At 44.1% G+C, this 22,549-nt stretch overlaps 9 protein-coding genes across 9 annotated transcripts; 5 read left to right on the top strand and 4 right to left on the bottom strand.

Annotated features, from left to right (window-relative positions):
• Nucleotides 1-261: 261 nt before the first annotated feature.
• Nucleotides 262-991, top strand: BBOV_III006915 (putative integral membrane protein). Its single transcript, XM_051767054.1, has 3 exons — nucleotides 262-554; nucleotides 588-709; nucleotides 803-991. The coding sequence occupies exons 1-3, from the start codon at nucleotides 422-424 to the stop codon at nucleotides 929-931; spliced, it is 384 nt and encodes a 127-aa protein (XP_051623714.1). The 5' UTR covers nucleotides 262-421; the 3' UTR covers nucleotides 932-991.
• A 129-nt stretch (nucleotides 992-1,120) lies between these two features.
• BBOV_III006920 (variant erythrocyte surface antigen-1) lies at nucleotides 1,121-4,047 on the bottom strand. The gene is made up of 3 exons (XM_051767698.1): nucleotides 3,900-4,047; nucleotides 3,832-3,861; nucleotides 1,121-3,798 (listed from the first exon to the last, which is right to left on the bottom strand). The coding sequence occupies exons 1-3, from the start codon at nucleotides 4,015-4,017 to the stop codon at nucleotides 1,151-1,153; spliced, it is 2,796 nt and encodes a 931-aa protein (XP_051623476.1). The 5' UTR covers nucleotides 4,018-4,047; the 3' UTR covers nucleotides 1,121-1,150.
• Nucleotides 4,048-5,475: 1,428 nt separating this feature from the next.
• On the top strand, nucleotides 5,476-6,455 carry BBOV_III006930 (uncharacterized protein). The gene has a single exon (XM_001611772.2). The coding sequence runs from the start codon at nucleotides 5,506-5,508 to the stop codon at nucleotides 6,343-6,345; it is 840 nt and encodes a 279-aa protein (XP_001611822.1). The 5' UTR covers nucleotides 5,476-5,505; the 3' UTR covers nucleotides 6,346-6,455.
• A 20-nt stretch (nucleotides 6,456-6,475) lies between these two features.
• On the bottom strand, nucleotides 6,476-12,034 carry BBOV_III006940 (SNF2 family N-terminal domain containing protein). Its single transcript, XM_001611773.1, has 3 exons — nucleotides 11,747-12,034; nucleotides 10,723-11,709; nucleotides 6,476-10,686 (listed from the first exon to the last, which is right to left on the bottom strand). Exons 1-3 carry the CDS (start codon nucleotides 11,814-11,816, stop codon nucleotides 6,509-6,511), a joined length of 5,235 nt encoding a protein of 1,744 aa, XP_001611823.1. The 5' UTR covers nucleotides 11,817-12,034; the 3' UTR covers nucleotides 6,476-6,508.
• Nucleotides 12,035-12,420: 386 nt separating this feature from the next.
• Nucleotides 12,421-14,406, bottom strand: BBOV_III006950 (elongation factor Tu GTP binding domain containing protein). The gene has a single exon (XM_001611774.2). It carries the CDS (start codon nucleotides 14,264-14,266, stop codon nucleotides 12,461-12,463), a length of 1,806 nt encoding a protein of 601 aa, XP_001611824.1. The 5' UTR covers nucleotides 14,267-14,406; the 3' UTR covers nucleotides 12,421-12,460.
• An 80-nt stretch (nucleotides 14,407-14,486) lies between these two features.
• BBOV_III006960 (Nnucleolar protein Nop52 family protein) lies at nucleotides 14,487-16,330 on the top strand. Its single transcript, XM_001611775.1, has one exon. The coding sequence runs from the start codon at nucleotides 14,689-14,691 to the stop codon at nucleotides 16,162-16,164; it is 1,476 nt and encodes a 491-aa protein (XP_001611825.1). The 5' UTR covers nucleotides 14,487-14,688; the 3' UTR covers nucleotides 16,165-16,330.
• Nucleotides 16,308-17,004, bottom strand: BBOV_III006970 (NifU-like domain containing protein). Its single transcript, XM_001611776.2, has 2 exons — nucleotides 16,569-17,004; nucleotides 16,308-16,513 (listed from the first exon to the last, which is right to left on the bottom strand). Exons 1-2 carry the CDS (start codon nucleotides 16,855-16,857, stop codon nucleotides 16,338-16,340), a joined length of 465 nt encoding a protein of 154 aa, XP_001611826.2. The 5' UTR covers nucleotides 16,858-17,004; the 3' UTR covers nucleotides 16,308-16,337.
• A 442-nt stretch (nucleotides 17,005-17,446) lies between these two features.
• On the top strand, nucleotides 17,447-20,558 carry BBOV_III006980 (Ankyrin repeats (3 copies) family protein). Its single transcript, XM_001611777.2, has one exon. It carries the CDS (start codon nucleotides 17,527-17,529, stop codon nucleotides 20,536-20,538), a length of 3,012 nt encoding a protein of 1,003 aa, XP_001611827.1. The 5' UTR covers nucleotides 17,447-17,526; the 3' UTR covers nucleotides 20,539-20,558.
• On the top strand, nucleotides 20,538-22,511 carry BBOV_III006990 (kelch repeat containing protein). Its single transcript, XM_001611778.2, has 10 exons — nucleotides 20,538-20,807; nucleotides 20,843-21,001; nucleotides 21,039-21,189; nucleotides 21,223-21,409; nucleotides 21,450-21,526; nucleotides 21,561-21,654; nucleotides 21,690-21,816; nucleotides 21,851-21,924; nucleotides 21,960-22,119; nucleotides 22,153-22,511. Exons 1-10 carry the CDS (start codon nucleotides 20,578-20,580, stop codon nucleotides 22,319-22,321), a joined length of 1,428 nt encoding a protein of 475 aa, XP_001611828.1. The 5' UTR covers nucleotides 20,538-20,577; the 3' UTR covers nucleotides 22,322-22,511.
• Nucleotides 22,512-22,549: the final 38 nt, after the last annotated feature.

Consider the following 22,549-nt stretch of genomic DNA (forward strand, 5'->3'; position numbering starts at 1 on the left):
ATTTATCAAAAACTTGGCTTCCAACTTTACTAGATATAATTTTAATATACAATAATCAACTGTTGAGCTCTTTTGGATCAAAAACGATTACCAAACGAATCCTACCAATACGTCCCACGAGGTTTACGTGATAAATACTCACTGGACTTAATATAAATAATCAATATCTCTTATAGTTAAAAACAGTTAAGAATGATGTACAGATTCCCATAGAATCTCGTCACTATCATATAATACACCCCGCTACACACTGTGGTAACTTGTGTACACATTCCGACGGATGGACTGACAAGATGCCTAGATGTGTTCAATATGTCTAGAACGTCCACTATATAGTGTATTAAAGACTTGGCCCCCATCCTGCAGCGGGAAATTTTCTACCAGTCAGTTACTACCAAAGATTCCTTAAGACGTTACCAATATGATAAGATTGCTAGCAATACCAGCACTGCTCTGCAGTGGCTTCTTCGTGGGTGGAGGAGTATACGCATACCTGTCTAAAAGGTCCCTGGTATCACTCATTATGTCCTCAGTATTTTCTGGGTGCTTTGCCGGTAAGTTAGATTCTTAGGAGACACACTATACAGGGTCAACGTACATCATGATTGCCCAGCCTGAGCGTAGTATTGGATTCTGCCTTGCAGCTACAACATCGTTACTGGCACTAGCATTCGGTGCTTACAGAATGTTTTTCGTGGAGCCAACTTCGGTGGGTTATGGAAATCATCTACTATTATGTGATCTATCTAATGGTTACATATATAGCATGACCAGTTTCTATCCGTGACTAATAATGTACCAGACCGCCAAGAAACACGTGGCAACAACAATATACAGTGTTGGACTGGGATCGTCTTGTTTCTATATTGCTGTCCTGATGGCCAAGAAGCTGTTCGAGACACAGGCTACAATACACCTTAAGGGGTTGTAGAATGGATGGTTCCATGTTACTAACTTCTGCCGCATATAATTTCTAAGCGTTGCCACGTCAGATAGTAACTATACCATAATTGCACAGCAATTAAAGTTCGGCAGAGTCTACATGTACCTATTGGTACAACGTGATTTAAATACCCATTAAAGGAAGATGATGGAATACATGGTACAACCACGTATCGGGGTCATACAATGACCTTCCAGTCAACATCATCTATCGGCCGAAGTATACCTGTATGCCGTATTTAAGGCGCCTGGCCGCGAATAAATTAAAGGCTGGAATATTGTGTGTGTGCTTCAGCCAAATGTGCGATCTGATGTGAAGGATGTCTAGGTCTATCACCAGACCAAAGACGAGGTATACAATTGCAGCCGTCCACAGCAACCATGCCCAAAATATAAATGCTAAACGGATTGAATAGAGCATTTGGTTAACGGCTTTAATAAGGTTCTTTAAGGGGCCTCCTTCGGCTACGTCCTTCAATTGTTTGAGGAAATCGGAGCACTTCTTATCATTTTTCAGAGCAGATATGTCCTGATATGTGAAACCAAAGCGATACAGCGCTCCAAGGATACGCTTACATTCAACCACCTTGCATTGACATCCACCGGTAGAGTTTTGTTTGTGGCATTTCTGAATATTGCTGCACTCTGAGCATCCAGATTTGCATTCAACACTCTGTAAATGGTTGAGAAATGCCTCGAGATTACTTTTAAAATCGTCTATCAGATAAACAACCCATGAGAGGTAGGATTCGATATGACGCGTGGAAAAGACCGTATACACTGACCAGGATATAGAGCATAGATATTTGGTGCAGGAGTTGCATTTAGATTCATCTGGTGGACTTAAACTGCAAAGACTAACAGATGTGTCCTTTGATGGATCTGGTTTGGTGCAACTACCAGCTAATATTTTCAAGGCCGTCGTAAAATTCTCTAGGTTAGGTGCTCCCGGATACCAACTTATTTTATCTCCCCAAAGCTTTTCTAATGTACCATCCTTTGGGGGAGGATTAGCGTCACACAACCTTCCAATACCACAGAGAAAAGCAAACATGTCGCCTAGACAGCGAGGTGGTCTAAGTGACACAAAGCCAAGATACAACATCAGTTGATACAGACTGGAACCTCGGATTTTGTCTTCAAAGTAGAGAGATAAAATTTCAGATAAATCCTCCCCTTTGCGTTGCGAAGTAAGATTTTTCAGATCATCTCCAAAACCCATTGGTATGGGACACCACTGAGAAGGTGGACGGTGGTCCAGATGGGCACAATAGGATTTGGAATCTGATTCGGACTGGGATTCTTCGCCGTTCTTTTCACATATAAAATCCGTGAGTTTATCACATAAGTAGCCTTGAAGGGGGGAATAGTCACTGGGCGCTTGCCCGCATTGGTCATTATGAGGACCTTTAGGTTGGGAGGGCTTGCATATCCACGTTTTTGACTCATAAGACTTAACATCCTTACCATATTTACAATCTTTCCATCCGTATCCAGTTTTGTAGTCTACATTACACTGTTTATAGAGGAATCCTAATTGGAAATAGAGGGCATACACTACATCCCAAACCATAGCAAACCAGCTTCTTTCGGATGAAGGGTAATAGAATTCGAAGTGTCTATTGGCGTAGACGTCATGAAGAAAAGGTTCAGAGGTTTGATTATCATTTTTCCCGCTAGGTGAAGATTGTTGACTACCACTGTCTCCGCTGGATGAAGCTGGTTGCGCATTATCTTTCTTTCCAGAAACAAGCTTTCCTTCTATAGATAACAGCACGAAAGCTGCGTAGTAACATGGAGGCAGTAAATAGTAATCCGCGGTTCCAAGAGTCAAAACACAAGGGGATTCGTCAGTAGATGGTGGTTTGCAACACTTTCCCGAAGGTAAATAACCACAACCTTTGTCTTCCTCGTTTACTTCATCCTCTTGATCCAGCAACACTTCCAGTAACCCGTTTTCCACTCGCATACCCACCGGAGTGTAAGGTAATCCTAATAACCAATACAGCAACTCACAAATAGTCTTGGGGCGATTTGCCTTATCTAACTTTTGGTTGCATTTTTCTTGAGTGGCCTGGAAGTAGAATGATGCACCACTGTAAAGCCTTTGGAGAGGCACTTGCTTGCCCTTTTCCTGATCATCACTTGTTCCTGCTTGTTCTCCTTGCCCGTTGCTAGTAAATGAATTTTGAATCGCATTAACGAATTCGGCATATGATTTTGGCTTGTCACCCGTTAGCTCAGTGGATTTCTTATCAGTTAAGCAATCTGACAATTCACTGAAACCACAGAGAAGTGTTTTGATTTGACTTCCTTTACAGTTATTAAGATGTTTGGTATCGTAACCTAGAGTGGTCAAATAAGCACATAACGAGTTCTTTGAACCAGCAGTTATATCACAGTCCTTCCACTTCCCAGCGTTAGCATTATCACAGCAATTCCAGAACAAGTAAGTTAAAGAAGAAAATATGAGCGGTATACATCCAAGTAATATTTTAGCACAACGTTTATGTTCTTTTTCTTTGGAAGTGATACAACAAGCTGATGCGGATGAATAACAATAAGTATAACTCCCATCAAATAATCCACATGCAACACCTTTTGTGCAGTGTGGACATGAAGTTTTCGTGCAATTGATGCAACCTATAAACGACGCGAGTTTCTTACCCAGCCCATCAATCAGTGCCTTGACATAGCTTACAGCTTTCTCGTTGTTTTTGATTAAATCAGTATTGTTAATTATATCACATTCTTCCCAGCACCATTTTACCGTCGTATCGCCGCTTCTTGGGGCCTTAAATAGTATGTCCCAAACATCGCTTGCAACTTTCTTAACACAATCATCCGGAGAGTCTGCTACATAATATCAGTCGAAGGCATAATACCCACCCTTTGGTTTTGGTTTGCTACATTGGCAGCCTGAAACAATGTATATATCACTGCGTATCACTACATACCATCATTACCCGTCAGGCATATGAACCAATCAATGGCTTCCTTAACATTGGTAGGGCATACGGTCAGACATTTCTTATCACCGCCACTAGCAGAACACGTCTGGTTGTTCTTCGACATAGTTATAATCTATTGATCATAAAAATGGCACAACGACGTTGAATTTACAAATGGAATAGCACGGTTACGGTATGTTAAAATGTGACATTAAATAGTGTTGAGAATGCATACTACTAAGGCTATGTGATCAATCTAATGTTGTCTAATACGTCAGCATAGCGATACATGTCACTTCTAAATGTCACGTACAGCCAACAACAGAAATGTGGGTCAAACGGGGCACTGGGACTGCGGAAACCTAGATCACTGCACAGATCATAACCTCGTACGTTGCGATAGAGATACACATGTGCTGGATGCACTGTATAAAGCAGTGAAATAGGAGTGACTTATATACATAGTGTGGGGGATTGTCTACTTTCCAACTCCAAAAGATTGATACATTCAGTATAAAAGTGGTTCATATCTGTCGCTAGATAGATCTCATCCTAGTAGATCTATGGGTGAGCTGAACGGGGACCCTGCTATAACCCTTCCCACGGTACAGTGACCTGCAGTTCCCACATTGCATAACCACTTAACAACTGATATCGCGGACAAATGGCGTGTCTACCATGATATAGACCCAGCACTCATCGTTCCATAACCACCGCAATCAACGATCAATAAACAAACAGTTGTACATAGCCATCAGTGGTGTACTCCATATATCCATGAAGTACCCCGCAACATCCCAGAACACTGGGCCATTAACATCACATGAATAATTCGCCATAGCATACAGTGCTTTGTTTGGGGTGTCCTGGAATATCCTGGACAGGTTTAGATAGCATGGGAATCAGCATTGTCGATTTATATGATTGTTGCTCTACGATATGCGATGACCACATGGACAAAGTGACCACACCGTACTAATCAAACGCCAGCTACAGGCCCTCATAGTGGTTTACCACTACTAAAGACGTGTGCGATATGTACTGGGAACAACATCGTGTCCCAGTGTCGCTGGAATCCATCCATGCATTGGTGGCGGCACATTTGTCCTTGGATTCCCACCGTATCAACGGGCCACATATATATAATGTTGCTAAATATTATAAATATTGTTTATAAACATTTTAGCACGACATTCAATATGTAGTAGCCACGGAATCACGTTGTGCGGTTGCCTCCGGTAACCCTATATCAACGCGACTAACATCCACTGCTGGCATGCACACTTGATTGCAACCTTTACACATCAGGGTGAACTCTCATTGGGAACATTTGTATAGTGCCATAGTGTTTAGTGCTGTGACGTAAGGTCTGTTCTGCCAACCTTCCTCTGGGACCTGCCTCTATCCCAAGTCCCAACAAGAATAACCAATGCACCTAGCAATTCCAACAGCCCTGGCCACTGAGTGTCTTAACAGCGTAGTAAACACATGCAGCGGTACATCGCAGCCAATGAGCTCTATTATGGACTGATTAGCACCTATGGTTCTCGTAGAAATAGTCAATCGTTGACGCTACCACCTCTTACTCTAGTTGGCTGCCACAAGTGCCCTTATGGCCGCTGCTAATTTCTTTCTCTTCCTCATTATTAATTTCATATTCTTCCTGACTGTACACCTCTGGTCCAGAAGGGCTAACCAGCTGTTGGTATCCCAGCTACTGTCTGAGTTTGACTATGACGACCAGCACACTATAACGTTTATTTTGGGCAAGCCCGGTGACGAAAGCCGGTTCCTGACGCCGCTGCTAGAGCTGCTTACGGAAAGCCCGATCATCGCTGCTGAGGAATTGACCATACGTGCACTTATTCTGTCGACCAACAGACAGCGTGATGGATCTGTAGCAAATACCAAGCCAGGCATTTTGAATAACAACAACAATGCTGACCTGGAACCCACTAATGGCAATGAAGTCCTGAGGGAGCTCGACAATAACGGGATGGAGGAGGTCTGCCAACGTTACAACATCATGTGCACAGTGGTGGATGCCTTCCAAGAGAAGCACCCAGAGAAGTTCATCGAGCACATGCAAGCAGTACCCCTGATAGAATCGTACCTCATGCGTGACAAGAGTGACCTTATAATAACGTTTGACTACTTTGGCGGAGATGGCTCCACAACGGGTGTTGCTGCCTATGTCGCAGTGGCAGCTCTCAAGAAGAAGATACCTGACCTCAAGGTCTGGACCTTAAGATCATTCACTGCGTGGCACAGGTATTTACCTATATACTCTGTGCTGTACCATATAGCAAGTCGCCCATGCTGCATTCGTGACGCTTTATTCAAGTCAATTGAGAACGTGCAACGCTATCCAAGCCAGTACTGGTGGTATACCCCGGTTGTAAGGATATTCGATTCCTACAGCTATGTTAATACTTTTAACGTGTTGTCGTAGTAATGCTGCGGCAGACCTGAGGTATGCTGACCGTTGAGTTACTGTGTAACTGAAAAACGATCAGTACCGTGGCCGCCATTGTAACTACACAAACAGTTAATATCGCACTTAAGAATCGCAAACTATATAAGGTGAGGTAGTATTAGAGATAGTTGGATACCTTTCACTTATTAAAGGTGAAATACTCGCGTATGTCGTAGTCCATCTTTTTGGAACTCGCGCTATCGCCAGAATTCCTCCGGGAGTGAGTTTCTGTATCCTCACCCGATAGCTGCCTCAACTTTGGAATGGCAACATTCAACCCTTCCAGGTATATGCCTGGACCTAATTCCAAAGGTGGCACGCTATCTGAAGTAGTAGGCATAGTTAAGCCAGTACCATCACTCTCGTATGATGTCGTAGCAGAGTGTTGCTGAGGGGAGTCCGAGTAAATAGCCGCCGATACCTTTCGGCGTCCTCTAGTAATCATTTTTTCTGGCTGCATCTCCCTATTTCGTGATTCGGTCAAGTCCACTTGGGTACTTGAGAGTAAAGGCGAATTTGCAATAGGCGTGACGCCAGCTGATGTCTGGGCAGATGCGTTATATCCAGCATCTGGCGAAGCAGGCGCGCTGGCCGAGGCCAAGTTTGGATGAATGAAGCCATTGACAGGAGCAATGTTCAACCCTGCTGAGTTGAAACACTCAAGCACAATGCGATCCATGTCTTCGAGTGCTGTGGCATATATGGCCTTTAACCGAGGATGTGCTATCAGGGAGTAGTTAATCTCATTTGGTTCTGATATACCAAGGCTTTCCAACATCTCGATGGCTGCTATGGCGCGCTTCCTACGATCATCGTATTCATTAATTTCCTCGTCAGTGAGAAGGTCACAACTACGGCGGGTGTGAGACAGCTTACCTGTCATTGCCAATAGGCATTTTGAACATGCAGTTTTCTTTATAGTTTTACCAGCCTGCTGTTCCACTTTATCATCGGTGCCTTGGGTTTCCACCGGTACAGTTACCTCAAGTTTAATAACTTCCTTGACATAAGGGCACTCACCGGGGTAACGAACCGTATTGTGCAATGGTAGTTTGCAATTTTCACAAACAGCCAGCATTTTGTACGGCAATCGGATGGCTAAGAAGTTGACCTCGCGTCTGAGACGCACTAGACCAGCTGCCTCTTCAGCATCCCTCTTGGCACGCGCAGCTTCAATACGTCGTGTAACCTCCTCTATAAGATTAGGTGGACACAAACGCTCATATGCAGTGCGCAATCTGTTTTCAAACTGTACCTCCATAGCCCTGTAGTTGTCCAAAAATGATATCCTATTCTCACGTCTACGGCGCTTAGCATTCTTGTCGTCACCGATGTCGGTGGTTGCCAATTGTTTCCTAAACTCCCGCTGCTGCTTCTGCTGCAGCTCGCGGTCTTCCTTAGACATCCTTTTGCGTCGATCCTTTTCCTGTAAAATTTTGCACTTGGAACACAAAAAGAATATCCACGTGTTGGTAGTAGCATTCAAACCTCGTTGGTTTAAAGCGTAGTAGTAGTCCTCACCAACGTAGTGGCGTGTATAGTCGGGTGGGAAGCAATCATAACAGAAAGAAGTAGGGCAGTTAGAGCAGTGGATCAGCATATTGTCACACTGCGAGCTTTTGCGGAAGCATAGGCAACATTCATGCCACCTGCAAGTCCACGTTTTCCTGGTATCGCTAAGGCTTTCGCAAACTTTGTGGTAGACCTTAGGGCACCGGAAGCACTTGATCAACTCGCCGTAATCAATGTCTACCATATTTCCATCCTTGTCCTTGTACTGGGCCTTGTGGTTCTTTGCAAAGCCACAGCAGAAGCATCGGCATTCGTGGCGAAGCGTACGAGTTTCAGAACGCTTGCGGAAGCTATCGGGAACGTACATACTAGAAGGTCGCTTCTTTTCACGACCGGAACGCCACAATAGCCCGCCACTCTCCAATTGGCGCACTATCTCAGATTTATCTTTCACGCCACTTAAGAGTTTCTTCACTTGCTTGGGGTCCAATACAGTTGGAGACTTCGCAGCGACTTCTTGTGGATTACTATCTTCTTCCTCGTCTGACGAGCCGCCAGTGTTAGTCTCCTCGTCACCTATTTGTTCATCACCCACATCCTCTTCCTTCATCACATCAGACACGTTGACCATATTCGGGTCAGCTTTGTCATCTTCCAGAGTTACGTCCTCAGACTCATCAATTTCGGCCGAGTCGTCAAGACCCTCTGGCGGTTTCTTGCGACCACGTGCTATGATATCATCGAGGTACATCTCCGTTATATCTTCACCTTCAGTGTTTTTCAGGGCATTATTACCGTGCATCATCATGTTAACGATGGCTGCTGATGATAACGAGACGGTAGTAGCCTCAGCAGCCTCTTCGTAGTCCATAGCCTGCCTCTGGGAGTTAATAAGCAGTTTATCGAGGTGGAGCTTCTTCTCACGGCACAAGGCCATACGTTCCTCTACTGTCCACTCCGATACGACTTTCCAAATGTGTACACTGCGTTTTTGTCCAATGCGATGTGCGCGATCAATGGCCTGCAGATCGATGAACGGATTCCAATCCTCATCGAACAGTACCACGTGATTGGCGGCAGTGAGGTTAATACCCAAACCACCAGCACGAGTGCTTATGAGGTACACAAAGTATGGACTTGACGGCGAGTTGAATTCACGAATATCAAGTTCGCGAATCAACTTATTTGTTGAACCATCAAGGCGCATATACTTCCAACCACGGGCGTTGCAATACACCTCTAGCTCATCGAGTACCAGTTGGAACTGCGTAAAAACCAATACCTTGTGCATCATCGCACCTTTAGGGTCACGTGCGCTGTTTATTACATCACTGTCATCGATATCAGCCTCCTTTTTGATGGTGACTTCCTTTTCACTCTTTATCAGATGTACATTGTCTCCCTTGCTGGGTTCAGTTTCTACTTTTACATTATCTGGTAAATCCTCATCGTCTAGAACACGATTTTTAGCTCCAGACATTTTGAGATCAGGGTTAGCGTGCGCATTTTCCTTGGCACCTTCCACTGCCTTGTTGCTGCCAGCGAATGGACCAGTAGGTGACTCCGGCTTATAGGGGCATTCCTCAGGCATCGGTTCCGCATACATCCCTTGGACCATGAAGTTAGGATTACGAGATGTTGGTGCTGGTGTTCGTACTAGGAAATCGTTGGAATCAATCTCAAACGGTTCCTGGCTAGCAACGCCTTTCATTTTTTTGCGCAACTTTAGTTTGTGTTCACGGACCATTTCCCGTTCTTTCAAATGTTTGCCAAATTGTTCCAAGTAACCTTGCACGTGCTCGCAGTTTTCGTAATGTAGCTGGCACAGCAATTTATCCAGGAAAGTCAGCTTAGCGCTGGCATCACAATGCTCTTTGTCACGCAATTCGCGCAAGCTGTTAGCGTCGTCTTCTATTTGCTTTTGCAACCGAGAAGACTGTTGTTTGAAAAAGTCGTAAAGTTTTTCAGTTTGGTGTGTCCGGCTAACAATACCCCTGGGATGACCACAGATAATACGCATTTTAATGACCATGCCTAGCAATTTCTTTACGCTAAACTGGTCCTTCATAAGCGTACGCACGCTCATTAGTGTCCTGTACCAGTGCAACGACACCTTGCTAAGCGGTATCCATACATCGTGGAACACCTTAGGGTGTAATGTTATCGCCTCCTCCTTCAGCCTGCGCAACATTACTCGGCTAAGTAGCGTTTTTATTGACTCCAGATCTTCCTTTGAGAAATTAGTGTTGGCCGATGCTACCGCCAATGCCGCTGCAGACATTGCTCCTCGCCCATGTTTTCTCGGTACGTTACGGAACACTTCGTCCATGAGGGTAGTATCCTTGAATATATCGGGGAACATGAAGTTGATAAGTGTGAAAAGCTCCATTGCATTATTCTGCAATGGCGTACCGGTCAACAGCAGGCGCATGTTTGCCAAAATGCGATCCATTGAATGGCGTGCAGCGCCACTCTGGTTTTTGATCCTGTGGGCCTCGTCCAGGATAAGGCACTGCCAGCGAGGGATTGTTTCCACGAAGAATTCCTCCTCGCTCTTTACGGTTTCATAAGTAGTAATGTACAAATCATATAATCCTTTGTATGCTAAACGATCTTCCATTGCGTGCTGTCGCTCCGTCCGCGAGCCGCATATTTTGATTGATGTTAGATGAGGTGTGAATCGGTGGATTTCCCGAAGCCAATTACCCACCGTCGATAACGGAACTACAATGAGGTGTGGACCTTCTATCTTCATCAACTTTAGATAAGATAGAAAGCAAAGTGTCTGGATAGTTTTCCCAAGACCTGGCACATGGTTATAATATTACACGCTTAACTTACCCATTTCGTCTGATAAAATAGCACCTCCTGTTAAGAATGACTTTAATAGCCAATCAACACCAAATTCCTGGTGTGGTTTCAACTGTACTCCATTTCTCAATGGGCGGCCGTCAATCTTGCGTCCGCTTGGGTATAGGCTGCTTTTATGTGCTTTAGCAACGAATTTCTCAGCCTCATGAATAGCCTCCTCTTCAAAATATTCGAGAATATCGTCAATATTCCGTCCAGAATTCAGCAAACGCTTACGAGCTGTTGATCCTTCGTCAACAAAGTTGCGTTTCAGCGACTCCATGCACTTGTCCGTTACGAACGGCGCTAAGTCGTTACGGTGCGCCAAGAGGAACCTGTTACGATACTTAGTGATTTTTGCCTTCCACATTTGTATGCAGCGTCTACGTTCTTTGAGATTTCGATCAATCTGCTGCACAGTCCACCTCTTGTGCATCTGGTTAATAAATGGGTCCTGTCCCTTACAGCAAGGGCACTCCCACACATCACCAATGGTACCGACATCAAACTCTGGCAGACATCCATGATGGAACGAATTGCTGCAGAAGTCACAGCCCAGCAGCTTGCCATGGCGTTGACACACGTAACATATAGACGAATTGACGTGGTCCCCCGTATCTGCCAAAGGATGCTGTTTTTTCCGAAACGACACAACTTGGAAGTTATCTGGTTTGCACATTGGACAGAACCACTGATCTCCATCAGGCTCTGCTACAAGTTCCAGGCATCGTATGTGATAACTGTTTGGGCAACCATCACAGAGCAATAGCACATCATTGTCGTTCCGATTCTTTTCCTTGCATAGTTTGCAACGATCGTCGTTCTCAATCACGTTTTCATCTTCGTAACGCAGGCAGTTATCACACTGGAATGTACGAAAGTCATAATGCCCATCGACTAGTTCGGCGTTATGCCCAACGTTGGTGCTTATATCATGCTCCAGGCATTCCCTATGATACGACTTTGGGCAACTTGTACCTGGAAATGATTGAGATTACCTAGGTGTGTGACCTACATTTGATTATGGAGTCACCTGACTTGTAATCATCCTGGCAAAGCTTACACCAGCCGCGTCGAGGCGCCATGACTGTCTAGGCATATATTTGTACATGTACCTCTTGGAACAACATATCCCTGGTATAAAATAGAACTTTCAGTGGTTATATGTGTTCGATGTGGCCTGATTTCGGTATATATTTCTACCAACACTGTGACAAAGCAAGGCAGTCTTCCTATACAGATATGGCGTTTCGGTTGACACACAAGGCCAAAAGGTAAATATCGCGTAAGTATCGACTATGTCGGCAGGTGTAGAAGTCGCGTTGATGCGCGGAATGACCACGGTGCGCGCAAATGTTGCGCCAGACAGGCGTGGGGAGTGACATTGATGATGGGGTCTTTATAGACTCCTTGTCGCTAATTTAAGACGTCCTGAGGGTGTATATACACCGCCGGTTCATTGGCGCGGCGGTAGTCTGCCATTCTTACTGGAGAAGGCAGGGTTACACTGGATGTGGGATGTGTAGGCGCTATAGGCACTATCAGAACCATTGGTACACATTGTCTTGTTTCCGGTTGATCGTTTATTGTTTTGGCGTGATTGGTCTTCTATATACCATTGTGTGTGTTTATTTGTAACTACAGTATACAAGGCAACTCTGCGATGGATACGTCCTTTCTTAGACAATATATTGGCAAACGTCTATGTACATAACATGTGTATAGCATTTTAGGGTGTTTTGTTAACTATTATGCCTCCTGCTATGACATCAGGGCCGACCTTAAGAAGTATTCTACTGAGTAGTGGTATCCATGGACGTTGTGCTTCTGTGCTAGCCACCATATCAGGAGCAACGCTTTTTGCATTCTCCAAGGGCAGTGATTGGACGTATACTGGTGCTATAAGTTGTAGCAGCAATACACCTTCCTTACCAGGGCCGAGTGATGTAAGTCGCTTCCAGGTACCGGTAGTTGCGCGCTCCCATACTGACAGTACTGCTCCAGATCGTTGGAAGCAACCGATGAAAACCTCAAGGTCGAAGCCTAGTGTCAGCCTATGGCGTGCTTTTGGAGACACGAACACCTGGCAGATTACCCGTTGGGTCTCACTAATGAAAGCGAGTCCCGAGCGAATACTCCCGAAAGTACCCTTGTCAACTAACAACCGATCACCTGCAAGCGCTTGTACTTCCTGGTCACGCAATATCATGTTATCAACAAAGTCGTACGCATATGCTGAAGAGGCCTTGGTGAGCTTCATCTGAGTCATAAGTGATGACAAGTCCGTGTCATTATCCGGTATTGGCTCTGACACATCACATTGATTTGTTGGCAGCAGGCTGGACATTTCACTGCAGGTCACCGGGTTACCACTTGGTAAGGACACCAGCTTAGAGGGGGTACGTATTTTAGTTTCCATAAAACAGGAACATCCAACCTGCTTCTTGGAATTTTCCCACATATCAAAAATGTGGCCTACGATAGCATCGGGAGGCGTCATTATACTGTTTTGTGTATGACTTCCTCTCACTGTCTTACGAGCAACCTGGCGCAAAGCTTCTACCAGTGAAGTTCCAGATCCCCATGAATCATCACGTTTAACTAGATTAATTCCATTTAATCCTGATGTGGGTATAATAGTGATAGACGTTGACCCAGTAAATGGTTTTGTGAGCTCTTTAACCCGGCTTTCAGCCTCTTTGTACATCTGGACATCTTCTAATCTATCCACTTTGTTCACGCAAATGATAAATTCGCGAACTCCTAACGCCCACAAAATAAAAAGGTGTTGCTCAAAGTAGCCATATTTATCTTCTTTTAAAAAGTCCAAAATATCCACCACTACTATAGCTGCTCTTGCAAATGATGCGCCTTTAACCAGGTTTGCTATTAAATCATGGTGTCCTGGAGTATCGATAAAATCTATTTTCACGTTCACAGGATAAGTGACAGCCATTTCTTCCGTTGGCGATCCTGCGTTACTTTCACTAGGTTCCCTCAAGTTTATAATAGCGGACGCTTTTGTCGGATCTATAGTTATCCCACGGGCTCTTTCATCTTCACCTTGGTCTAGGATCCAGGCCATGTCGCTCTCTCTAAGTAATCTGGAATCTACTGCTCCTAGCAAAGTCAGTAGGTGTCCTAATAGAGTAGATTTTCCTACATCTACTCGCCCACAGACCACTACATTTAAGGATGTAATCGTACCTGATTGGACGGCCTGTGTTCTTGTTACTGCTTTATTCTTTCCAGTCAACTTGTCTAGTGGAGCTACAGTACTGGAATCTCCAGTGGCATACGAAGCATTTGATTCGCTACCATGATATACAGTGCCAGATGGCTTAGGTTGCAGTTGTTTAGAGTTCGTTTTAGTGGCTGTTGTATGCGATTTGTTATATCCCTGGGTCTTTGCTCCCGCTGATTTAGTCTTCTTTTGCCCGCTGACTACGAAATCATCGTAATCATAAGCATCATCATCGGTATATGTGTAGCTATCATCGCTTTCGTAGGATTCATAGCGCCCTCCGGCTGCCATTTTTACACTCCCAGGTGTCAATGGCGGTATGATGTGTCGTTAATACCTAAGCCTTCAGGGCCAAATGGCCCCTATATATTACACCTATATAATTTGTTTAGTCATGTTTTATACCGTACATTGACTGCTTTTATGCGGGGTACTATTCAGTTGCAATTCACCCGCTACACCTGTGGTTCCCCGAGTGCCAAAGACACCAGTTGGTTTATTTTGTCATTCCCCGGGGCAATACTAGAACGTAGTGGACCTGTTATTGGTATCTAATCTTGTTGAGTTGTTCTTGTGGTATAGATTACATGAAAGTGATATGAAATTGTGTGTCCTTCCATGTGCTGATCATCGGCGTTGAGCTGATGACTGCTATAATTTCCCAAATGTGGATGTATTTGTTCTTTTATGTCACCTTTTTATACAGTTAAGCAATGGATGATCAAACTGTGCAGAAGCTATGCCACATGTTGGCTAGTTGCGAGGAGTCAACTCGATCGCAGGCCCTCAACAGTATCTCCGAATTGTTCTCTGAGGTCACATGTCTTGTGGACGAGTTAACTTTACTAAAGCTGACTAAGGCTTTATATTTCATGCTATGGTTGACGGATAAACCTCTAAAAGTTAGGAAGGTTGCTGTCACCATTGCTGATTCTCAATCACATTTTGTTGATAGACGCAATAGATTTGCATTTTTCGATGCTTTATTTAAGTCCATGTCCATGGAGTGGCCTAATCTGGACAAGAATCGTGTAGACAAGATGCTATTGTTCGTTCGTATAGTTTTGGCTGCACTATTGGAGCTACTTAACAACGGAAAATGGGACTTGAATGAGATTAATCGCTTCAATGATATCGTATTGAATAAAGAAGGCATATTTCACAAACGCAGTGCTGGATTGGCATTTCAATTTATTCAAGTATTTTTTGAAGAGTTTGAGGCCAACCGTGTTGAATTTGACAAAACAAACTCGTGGTCTGAGTTAAGTGCTATTGGTTACCTCCACTTAATGAAACCATTTCTGCATCTTACATTGCTGAATGACAATCGCCATTTGATGAAGACCTTATATATGTACGTATTAAGTCGTGCTGCTGATATCGCTGGTGCTCCTACGGATGGCTATAAGGTCCTGTTGAATAGATTTTCTCAGGCTTCATTCGCCAGTAAATATAATGTGAAGTTGGTCTTAGAACCCTTACTAGAGCAGTATAGTAAAATAGACTGCTCTGACGACGAGCTGGACGCCCATGCTAAGGAGGCGGTAGCATCCATGGAGGCATCAATTAATGATGCCGGCAACAACCACGTTAAAACCCGTAAAACTAAGAAAAGTGATGTTGCTGAGGAGGAAGACGTTGCCCCGAGTCTAGTGGATGTAACCGATGAATTGGAAGCTGATGACTACAGCATAGATGAGGAGGATGACGGTTACATCAGCCTTGCTGAAGCCTTTACTCCGCGTAAAAGTAATCGTAAATTCGGCAAACATTTGAAAGAAATTGCTACTTTGGACACACTTCGGAAGTACCTGCTGTCTTCTAAGCAAGACAAGCATCATCTATTGGATAAGCTGAATTCACCCAGATTAAGAAGGCAGATGACGCTATTGTCGTTACATAACATAAGGCTATTGAATCCTGACCGCAGGTTCAAATGTGCTCGCAAGTTGCACAGGATTATGACTATCACGGATACTGTTCAAAACATGCCTAGCAAACGTCGTTCCATTGACGTTGCAAAGGCACTTCACAACATTAAGCATGCAAAGCCGGAGAAATCTATTGTCCGCAAGCGCAAAAGCAAGGTCACTGAACCCAAACACGTTGTCTTCAATTTAAAAAACAACCAAGTCGCCACCATACCCAAGAAGGCAAAGAGCACCCTCACCATGCCGATGTGGTATTGAGCAGTGAACGGTAATACGCACGCTGCACGGTACCTTTCCGGTAAATGCATTGCATAGGAAAGCAATGGCTAGTGGCCCCGTTTGTGCCACGCAAACTCCTGTTGGCATATACTGACATCACGTCCAACAACAGCGTACAGATATAGTTAATATTTACGCGATTATTATGATCACTAGTAATCACTGTCTTCGTCTGTGCTCGATATTACAAAGCCTTCTTCGTCACAGTTCATGACACCAGTGACATCATCTAGGTAGTGGCACAGCGTACCCTGTATCATGTGCTTTAGTGTAATGTCGCTTTGGGCACAGCCTACACAAGCACCGCTAAGGCGTACGTAAACAAACCCTGAAGCGGTGTTAAAAGAATTCCAGTCTATGTACAGGAATTAACATTAACCTACCAGTTTCCGGATCATATGATATAAATGACACATCGCCACCGTCCTGTCTTACCACCGGAGCAATGCGCTTGTCAATCAAAAGCTTGATTGAATCCACTACTTCAAGATCAGCTTCACTGTAACTGCTGGGTACCACTGCACGTTCTCTTGTCGATAAGTAGCGCCGTGAACATGTAACCAGACTTGAAGAGTTCATAGTTTCATTATTTAACGGTCTAAATACACCGTGGCATGTATATCTGACGGGAGAACGCAACAACCTCTGGAAGGCATTTAACACGAACGACATCGTTGCTAGAGTTATCCAGTGAAGATATTACTCTATGATACAGCACATCTGTAGTGTGTAACTAGCATGTTAGTTATATGCCTAAATTAGTCAAAGGTGCAGTATTATTGCAGCTGCTCGCCAGGGTGTAACATGTCTATGCCTGCTTGGTGGGTAAATATACTGGTCCCCTTCTGACCTATTTACTACATATAAATAGTATGTTTTGTTGATATATTTAGAAACCAAATATACTGTTTCCCAACCGTTACAAGTGCTATTGTATTGCTTTTTATACCAATTGTGACCATCTGCACGTTCTGATGAGTAATTAATCATACTTACTGCTTTATAAGACGCTATATTACTTTGGATAGGATATATACTGGAATGTGTGGTATGTACTAATTGAATAGGCTCGATTATGGACATGTTTTGTCTTTTTAGGTGAGGTAAGCCTGGAAGTAAACGAGCTTTAACGATATTTGGCCCTATCTTGTATAATGATACTTACACAAGACTACGTAGTGATTATATAATATAATGCTAGAACTATTTCGAGGCTCCATCTTGTAAATAGTCCATAGTATACTCTTCTGTAGCTCTACCTTCATATGATAACATTACGAATCTACAATGGAAAAGAATTTGGATGCATAGGATGAAAGTTTTGTTCAATACTGATCAACAATGGCTAAGGACGTGAATGGATGGTTTTCGCTATGGACCCGTACTACGGAGTCGGGGGATCAGGAGAATGAAGCCATTGGCGCCGATTCTTCGAAAGAAAGTAGCGATGATGATGTATCTAATGTTGAAGCCAGTAATTGCATTACACTTGGCTACAGGTTCTGCCCTAATATTACAGAATTCGATCTATCCGGTATGACAGGTTACAACCTGCTGGGTGACGAGTACACGATGACATCGCAACTATTACGTGATTGTGATCCCAATATGGCACATGTACATACACCATGTCGAAGTACTGCGGATAACCACACTCCGCACACCAGTAGGTCTACGGGCTTCCATACCAATGGTATAGACCGTCTATTGAACCAGGCATGGGTCAATGAAGAAACATTAAGAGATGTGGTAACCAGGTACCATCTCGACATTAGTCTGCCTATGCACGAGGTACTAAGTGCACAGGAAAGAATTGAAAATATGTCTCAATCGGCCTCGGACATTCCGCGACTGATTAATTTCATATATTCCGATACACGCGACCATGTTAACGATTTCCTGTCCCAAGGCGATCGCACAAGAATGGCAAGGACACGCGCCTTCATGGACGAAGGGGCTGAAACCCCGGGGTCTCACAATGGGAATGCAAACAATGCCATATGGTCATATGTTATTGAACATCTGGAGCCATTCCTCGACTTGCACAGCCTTTTAATGCTACGGCAGACCTGCCGAGTGCTTTACAGGCACTGTTACCAGTTGAATCCAAACCAAGAGCTTTGTTTCCGTGGTTTTGCAGGGTATGACATGGATATAGTCCTAACAGAGGTGTTTCCACTTGCAATTAAAGTGCTAAACATCCCTCATGATGCAAAGTTGTCGTTGGACTTTAGCACGTGTCATAATTTAAAAGATATATCGTTGATACAGATGCTATTAAACCGTATTGGCCCACATACTAACTCTAGCATACACAATCTATGCAAACGAATGAAGTCAATATCCCTGGACTACTGTAACCAACTGACTGATAGTGGTCTTGAGATCCTACTGGGCACTAGGTTACCATACCTCGAAATATTGAGCATCGTTTGCTGCAGGAACGAGAATATATCAGGTGTTCCATTTTGCAAGCTTTTGAGCATAGAAAACTGGCCAAATTTCAGGCATTTTAATTGTAGCTTCAGTAATGTGACATTGGAGCCCATAGAGGCTGTGGGTAAATTCATAAACAACGTGGTTAATGATCACAGCCGGCTGGACACGCCTCACGGTTCCTGCAGGAGTATACTCCTAGGGTATGCGCCTACTCCAGATACTGATGAAAGCGACGCCGGTACCAAGTCGTCACCTGTGGGTTCAGTTTCAACCGATGTGGCACCTCCGGATGCTTACAGAACTGCATCGCCACTGTCCAATTGTAAGCTAGAAATCCTAGGGTCTCGGGGTGGCCGTATGTTCCTAGATAAACACGGCTTTGAGACTGAGCTCATGGCATTCGCAAAAGCTGTTAAGACCAAGGATACCAAGTTATGTTCGTCGTTAACAAGACGCGTCCAAAGAAAGCTTGAGGAACTTGGTAACCACAGTAACGATCCGTGTCTCAAGCTATTGTTGCACAGGGGCTCTGAACTGTTGGTCAACTGTCCAATTGTCCAATATGACAGCGACAGCTGTACTGATGTGTGGACCTTGCCCATATCGGTCACAGTTACTAAGGACGATCTAAACACTTGCAACCTGCTAATACGTCGCGGAGCACGTGTTAATGTCTGGAACTACAGTGGTAAAAGCCCACTGTATAGGGCATGTGAAATGGGAAGACCCAAGTTTGTAAAGCTATTGCTTAGAATGCAACAGGCACCTATACCACTGGGTGATAGTGATCTATCCCCCCTCAGCATATGCATTAAAATGCGCCATACGCAATTCCTAGCGCAGCTTATAGCCGCTGGGATACCGGTAAATATAAAGAGTCCACATGTACGAACATTTAAGTCGCCACTGTACGTAGCCTGCGAGGCAGGAAGCATCGCATCTATTCGTATGTTACTGGAAAATGGAGCCGATACCAATTGGCTATATCATGGACGCATTAGTGTAACTATGATGGCTTACACCAAGGATAGTTCCTGGCTGCCTTTGTTTGTGCAATATGGAGCCGGTAAGTCCTTGAAGAAAAGAGCGGTGCTCACGGACGTATTAAGCTGTGCCATCAGTAATAACGACCTGAATGCAATACACTTGCTTATAGACGCATATCCAGACTTACTGCAGCGACAGCATAACGTGTGGTCCAATCCTGTAATACAAGCGGCCAGGATAGGCAGATACGACGTACTCAAAACGTTGCTAGAAAAGGGTGCTGATATAAACCAAACTGATGTTAACAGGGTAAGTGCAGTGCATATAGCAGCAGAGGAAGAACAAGTTAAGTGTCTATCGATGCTAATTGAGAATAACGCCAACCTAAATGGACAGGACTCCAATGGGAGAACGCCACTATACCTCGCAGTGGTGGAGAACAAGGCAACATCGGCCGCTATGCTTTTGGATAACAAGTGCAATCCTAACATTGCAGAATATACAAATGGCGAGACGCCATTAATGGCGGCTATACGCACACGCAACGAACGTTTGGCAATGATGATACTGGATAGAGCCCAAAAACTTAAACTGGAGATAGCAGATACCATGGGCAGAAGTGCATGTATATACGCGCTATACTTCGACCTTGTCGCGGTGGGAGAGGCTATCTTGAATAGGTACCTCCAACACATACCCAAAGCCAATGTTACAGAAATACGATGGTTCGCTGCTATATACCAGGATAGAATAACATCAAACTGGTCTAATGGAAAGGAACTTAGGCGCTATGTAAACCGATATAGAAGACTCAATGAGAAGGACATTAGAGAAAACGGCATATCCTTCGCAGGGAAGTGGCGCAACACCTTCATGGGCCGCTGGGTAGACCAGCTCAGAGGAATATTCACCATCCAAACCAAATAACACACAATATATAAAAATTGTTTAAATCTGTAGCATACCATGACTAAAAGCAAGTCAGAGGCCAAAGCTAAGCTTCTTGCTGAAAAACGTGAGAAGCAAGAGCGGAAGGCACGTAAAAAGCTTCTGAAATCCACCAAAGAAGCTGATATATCAAATATCATCAAGAGCTACCGATACACACACAGTATAAGTGATAAAGGCAGACTCGTTGAAGTGGAAGGTGGCCGTCCAACACCCAGAGCAAGCGCCACCTTCACACCTTGGCTAAAGTAGGTCCATACTGGAACCAACACACTGCCAACAGCGACCAAGCGATACTCTTCGGTGGTGAATTCTATGACGGTGTAGAAGTCACTGTATACAACGATGCATTCATCTACAATGGCGCCAAGAACGAATGGCGCCTGGTAGATACTGCTGCCAAACCACCTCCCAGGTGCGCCCATCAAGCAACTGTCTACGGGTTAGTCCCTTTTATGTAAATCAAGTCTACGGTACAGAAACTACCTTTATATATTCGGAGGAGAATACACTACGCTGAATCAGTTCCATCATTTCAATGACATGCATAGGCTATGTCTAAAATCGCATATTTGGGAGCCTGTAGAGATGACAGGTCAAGTGCCAACGTCACGCAGTGGCCACAGGATGGTGGGTGCATTGTTTGTGTAATACAATCTCTAGGTAACCTGGAATGGTCACTGGGTTCTCTTCGGCGGCTTCCACGATACAACACGCGAAATCCATTACTACAATGATCTCTACTTATTTTCGTTTAAGGATTGCTCCTGGAAAAGAGTTTGCCAACGCCGGTTTGCAGGTGCTATTCCAGAACCGCGAGCTGCGTGCATATTACTGGCACCTAAAAATGGTATGCTCTTAGCCGTCTACCCTTTGGTAACAATTTACAGCTAACAAGATACTCATGTTTGGAGGCTTTACCAAGGTAAAGGATACAGACAAAAGTGTGGCAGGACAGTATCACCATGTACGTTGTATGCAGTACTAGGCATTCACTGCAGGATTCTTGGCTAATAAACATGGACCTTGTCCTCCAAGAAGATATGCTTGTATGGGAAAAAATCAGTACTAAAAGCAGACCTGGCTACTCTATAGGTTGGAAATTGTTAATACAAATAATTAGATTCCAGGGTTTGGCGTTGCCAACTACAAGACTTTCGGAGTTGTATTTGGAGGTGTATCAGACTCCGATTCCGGAGGGACGTCATTAAAGTCTACGTTCTACAACAACTGCTACTCAATCAACGTCGAGCAGAAGTAAGCGCAGGAAGACGTTGTATGATTCCTACAGGAAATGGTACCCTATTGTAACAAACGATAACACGGAAAATAGCGGAGATATGGAAAATGAGGAAACCCTTGCGAGTAAGTGATATACCGACATATGCTAAAGTAAGCAGAAAAGATGAGTAACGTGACACTGGCTGCAAGCCCACCGCCCAGAATGAACTCGCATGTAGTAGTATTTGGGAACACCATGTACGTGTATGGCGGTATCGTTGAACAAGGATCCGTTGAAATGACACTGAGCGACATGTGGTCATTTGACTTGTTAAAGAAGTAAGTGAGAAACAATATAGCATATAGCCTCAGGGATGGGTGGAAATGCATAGATCAAGGATATAACTTCCGGGATGTATACAAGGGTGAAATAGATATGGAAGAAGAGTCGGAATCAGATGAAGATATTCCAAGCGAAGAAGACGAAGATGTAGATATGTCTTCAGATGATTACATGTCAGATTCCTCGGAAGATGAATAAGAATCTCGTAATGTCCTCATTAGCCACTGTGTCGCCGGATCTATGTTCATCTACAGCGCAACATAGGAATAAAAATGCATATTTACTGCAAATGCCATCGATTCGCAGCGCAAATGTCCCGTGGTACATATAATCAACGCGCGTTATATACATCATTACACACAAGGAATAAGCTATAAAAACAGGATATCGCAGCTAAAGGCACTGGGATTTAGTGTAAATTTGACT

Source organism: Babesia bovis, chromosome 3 (genome assembly GCF_000165395.2).
Source record: "Babesia bovis T2Bo chromosome 3, whole genome shotgun sequence".
NCBI classification, from domain to species: Eukaryota; Apicomplexa; class Aconoidasida; order Piroplasmida; family Babesiidae; genus Babesia; species Babesia bovis.

Excerpts from the sequence above, each read along its gene's own strand:
- BBOV_III006990 (XM_001611778.2), top strand. The coding sequence starts at position 20,578 with ATGACTAAAAGCAAGTCAGAGGCCAAAGCTAAGCTTCTTGCTGAAAAA. Across the intron at positions 21,527-21,560 it reads TGGCAGGACAGTATCACCAT|GATTCTTGGCTAATAAACAT; the intron begins GTACGTTGTATG and ends CATTCACTGCAG. Across the intron at positions 21,817-21,850 it reads TCAATCAACGTCGAGCAGAA|GAAATGGTACCCTATTGTAA; the intron begins GTAAGCGCAGGA and ends TGATTCCTACAG.
- BBOV_III006970 (XM_001611776.2), bottom strand. The coding sequence starts at position 16,857 with ATGTCGTTCGTGTTAAATGCCTTCCAGAGGTTGTTGCGTTCTCCCGTC. Across the intron at positions 16,514-16,568 it reads ATCATATGATCCGGAAACTG|GGTTTGTTTACGTACGCCTT; the intron begins GTAGGTTAATGT and ends ACACCGCTTCAG.
- BBOV_III006920 (XM_051767698.1), bottom strand. The coding sequence starts at position 4,017 with ATGTCGAAGAACAACCAGACGTGTTCTGCTAGTGGCGGTGATAAGAAA. Across the intron at positions 3,862-3,899 it reads ATGCCTGACGGGTAATGATG|GCTGCCAATGTAGCAAACCA; the intron begins GTATGTAGTGAT and ends ACATTGTTTCAG. Across the intron at positions 3,799-3,831 it reads TAGCAAACCAAAACCAAAGG|CAGACTCTCCGGATGATTGT; the intron begins GTGGGTATTATG and ends GATATTATGTAG.
- BBOV_III006950 (XM_001611774.2), bottom strand. The coding sequence starts at position 14,266 with ATGGCAGCCGGAGGGCGCTATGAATCCTACGAAAGCGATGATAGCTAC.
- BBOV_III006980 (XM_001611777.2), top strand. The coding sequence starts at position 17,527 with ATGGCTAAGGACGTGAATGGATGGTTTTCGCTATGGACCCGTACTACG.
- BBOV_III006915 (XM_051767054.1), top strand. The coding sequence starts at position 422 with ATGATAAGATTGCTAGCAATACCAGCACTGCTCTGCAGTGGCTTCTTC. Across the intron at positions 555-587 it reads ATTTTCTGGGTGCTTTGCCG|GGTCAACGTACATCATGATT; the intron begins GTAAGTTAGATT and ends CACACTATACAG. Across the intron at positions 710-802 it reads TTTTCGTGGAGCCAACTTCG|ACCGCCAAGAAACACGTGGC; the intron begins GTGGGTTATGGA and ends ATAATGTACCAG.
- BBOV_III006930 (XM_001611772.2), top strand. The coding sequence starts at position 5,506 with ATGGCCGCTGCTAATTTCTTTCTCTTCCTCATTATTAATTTCATATTC.
- BBOV_III006960 (XM_001611775.1), top strand. The coding sequence starts at position 14,689 with ATGGATGATCAAACTGTGCAGAAGCTATGCCACATGTTGGCTAGTTGC.
- BBOV_III006940 (XM_001611773.1), bottom strand. The coding sequence starts at position 11,816 with ATGGCGCCTCGACGCGGCTGGTGTAAGCTTTGCCAGGATGATTACAAG. Across the intron at positions 11,710-11,746 it reads AGGTGACTCCATAATCAAAT|GTACAAGTTGCCCAAAGTCG; the intron begins GTAGGTCACACA and ends AATCATTTCCAG. Across the intron at positions 10,687-10,722 it reads TATTTTATCAGACGAAATGG|GTCTTGGGAAAACTATCCAG; the intron begins GTAAGTTAAGCG and ends ACCATGTGCCAG.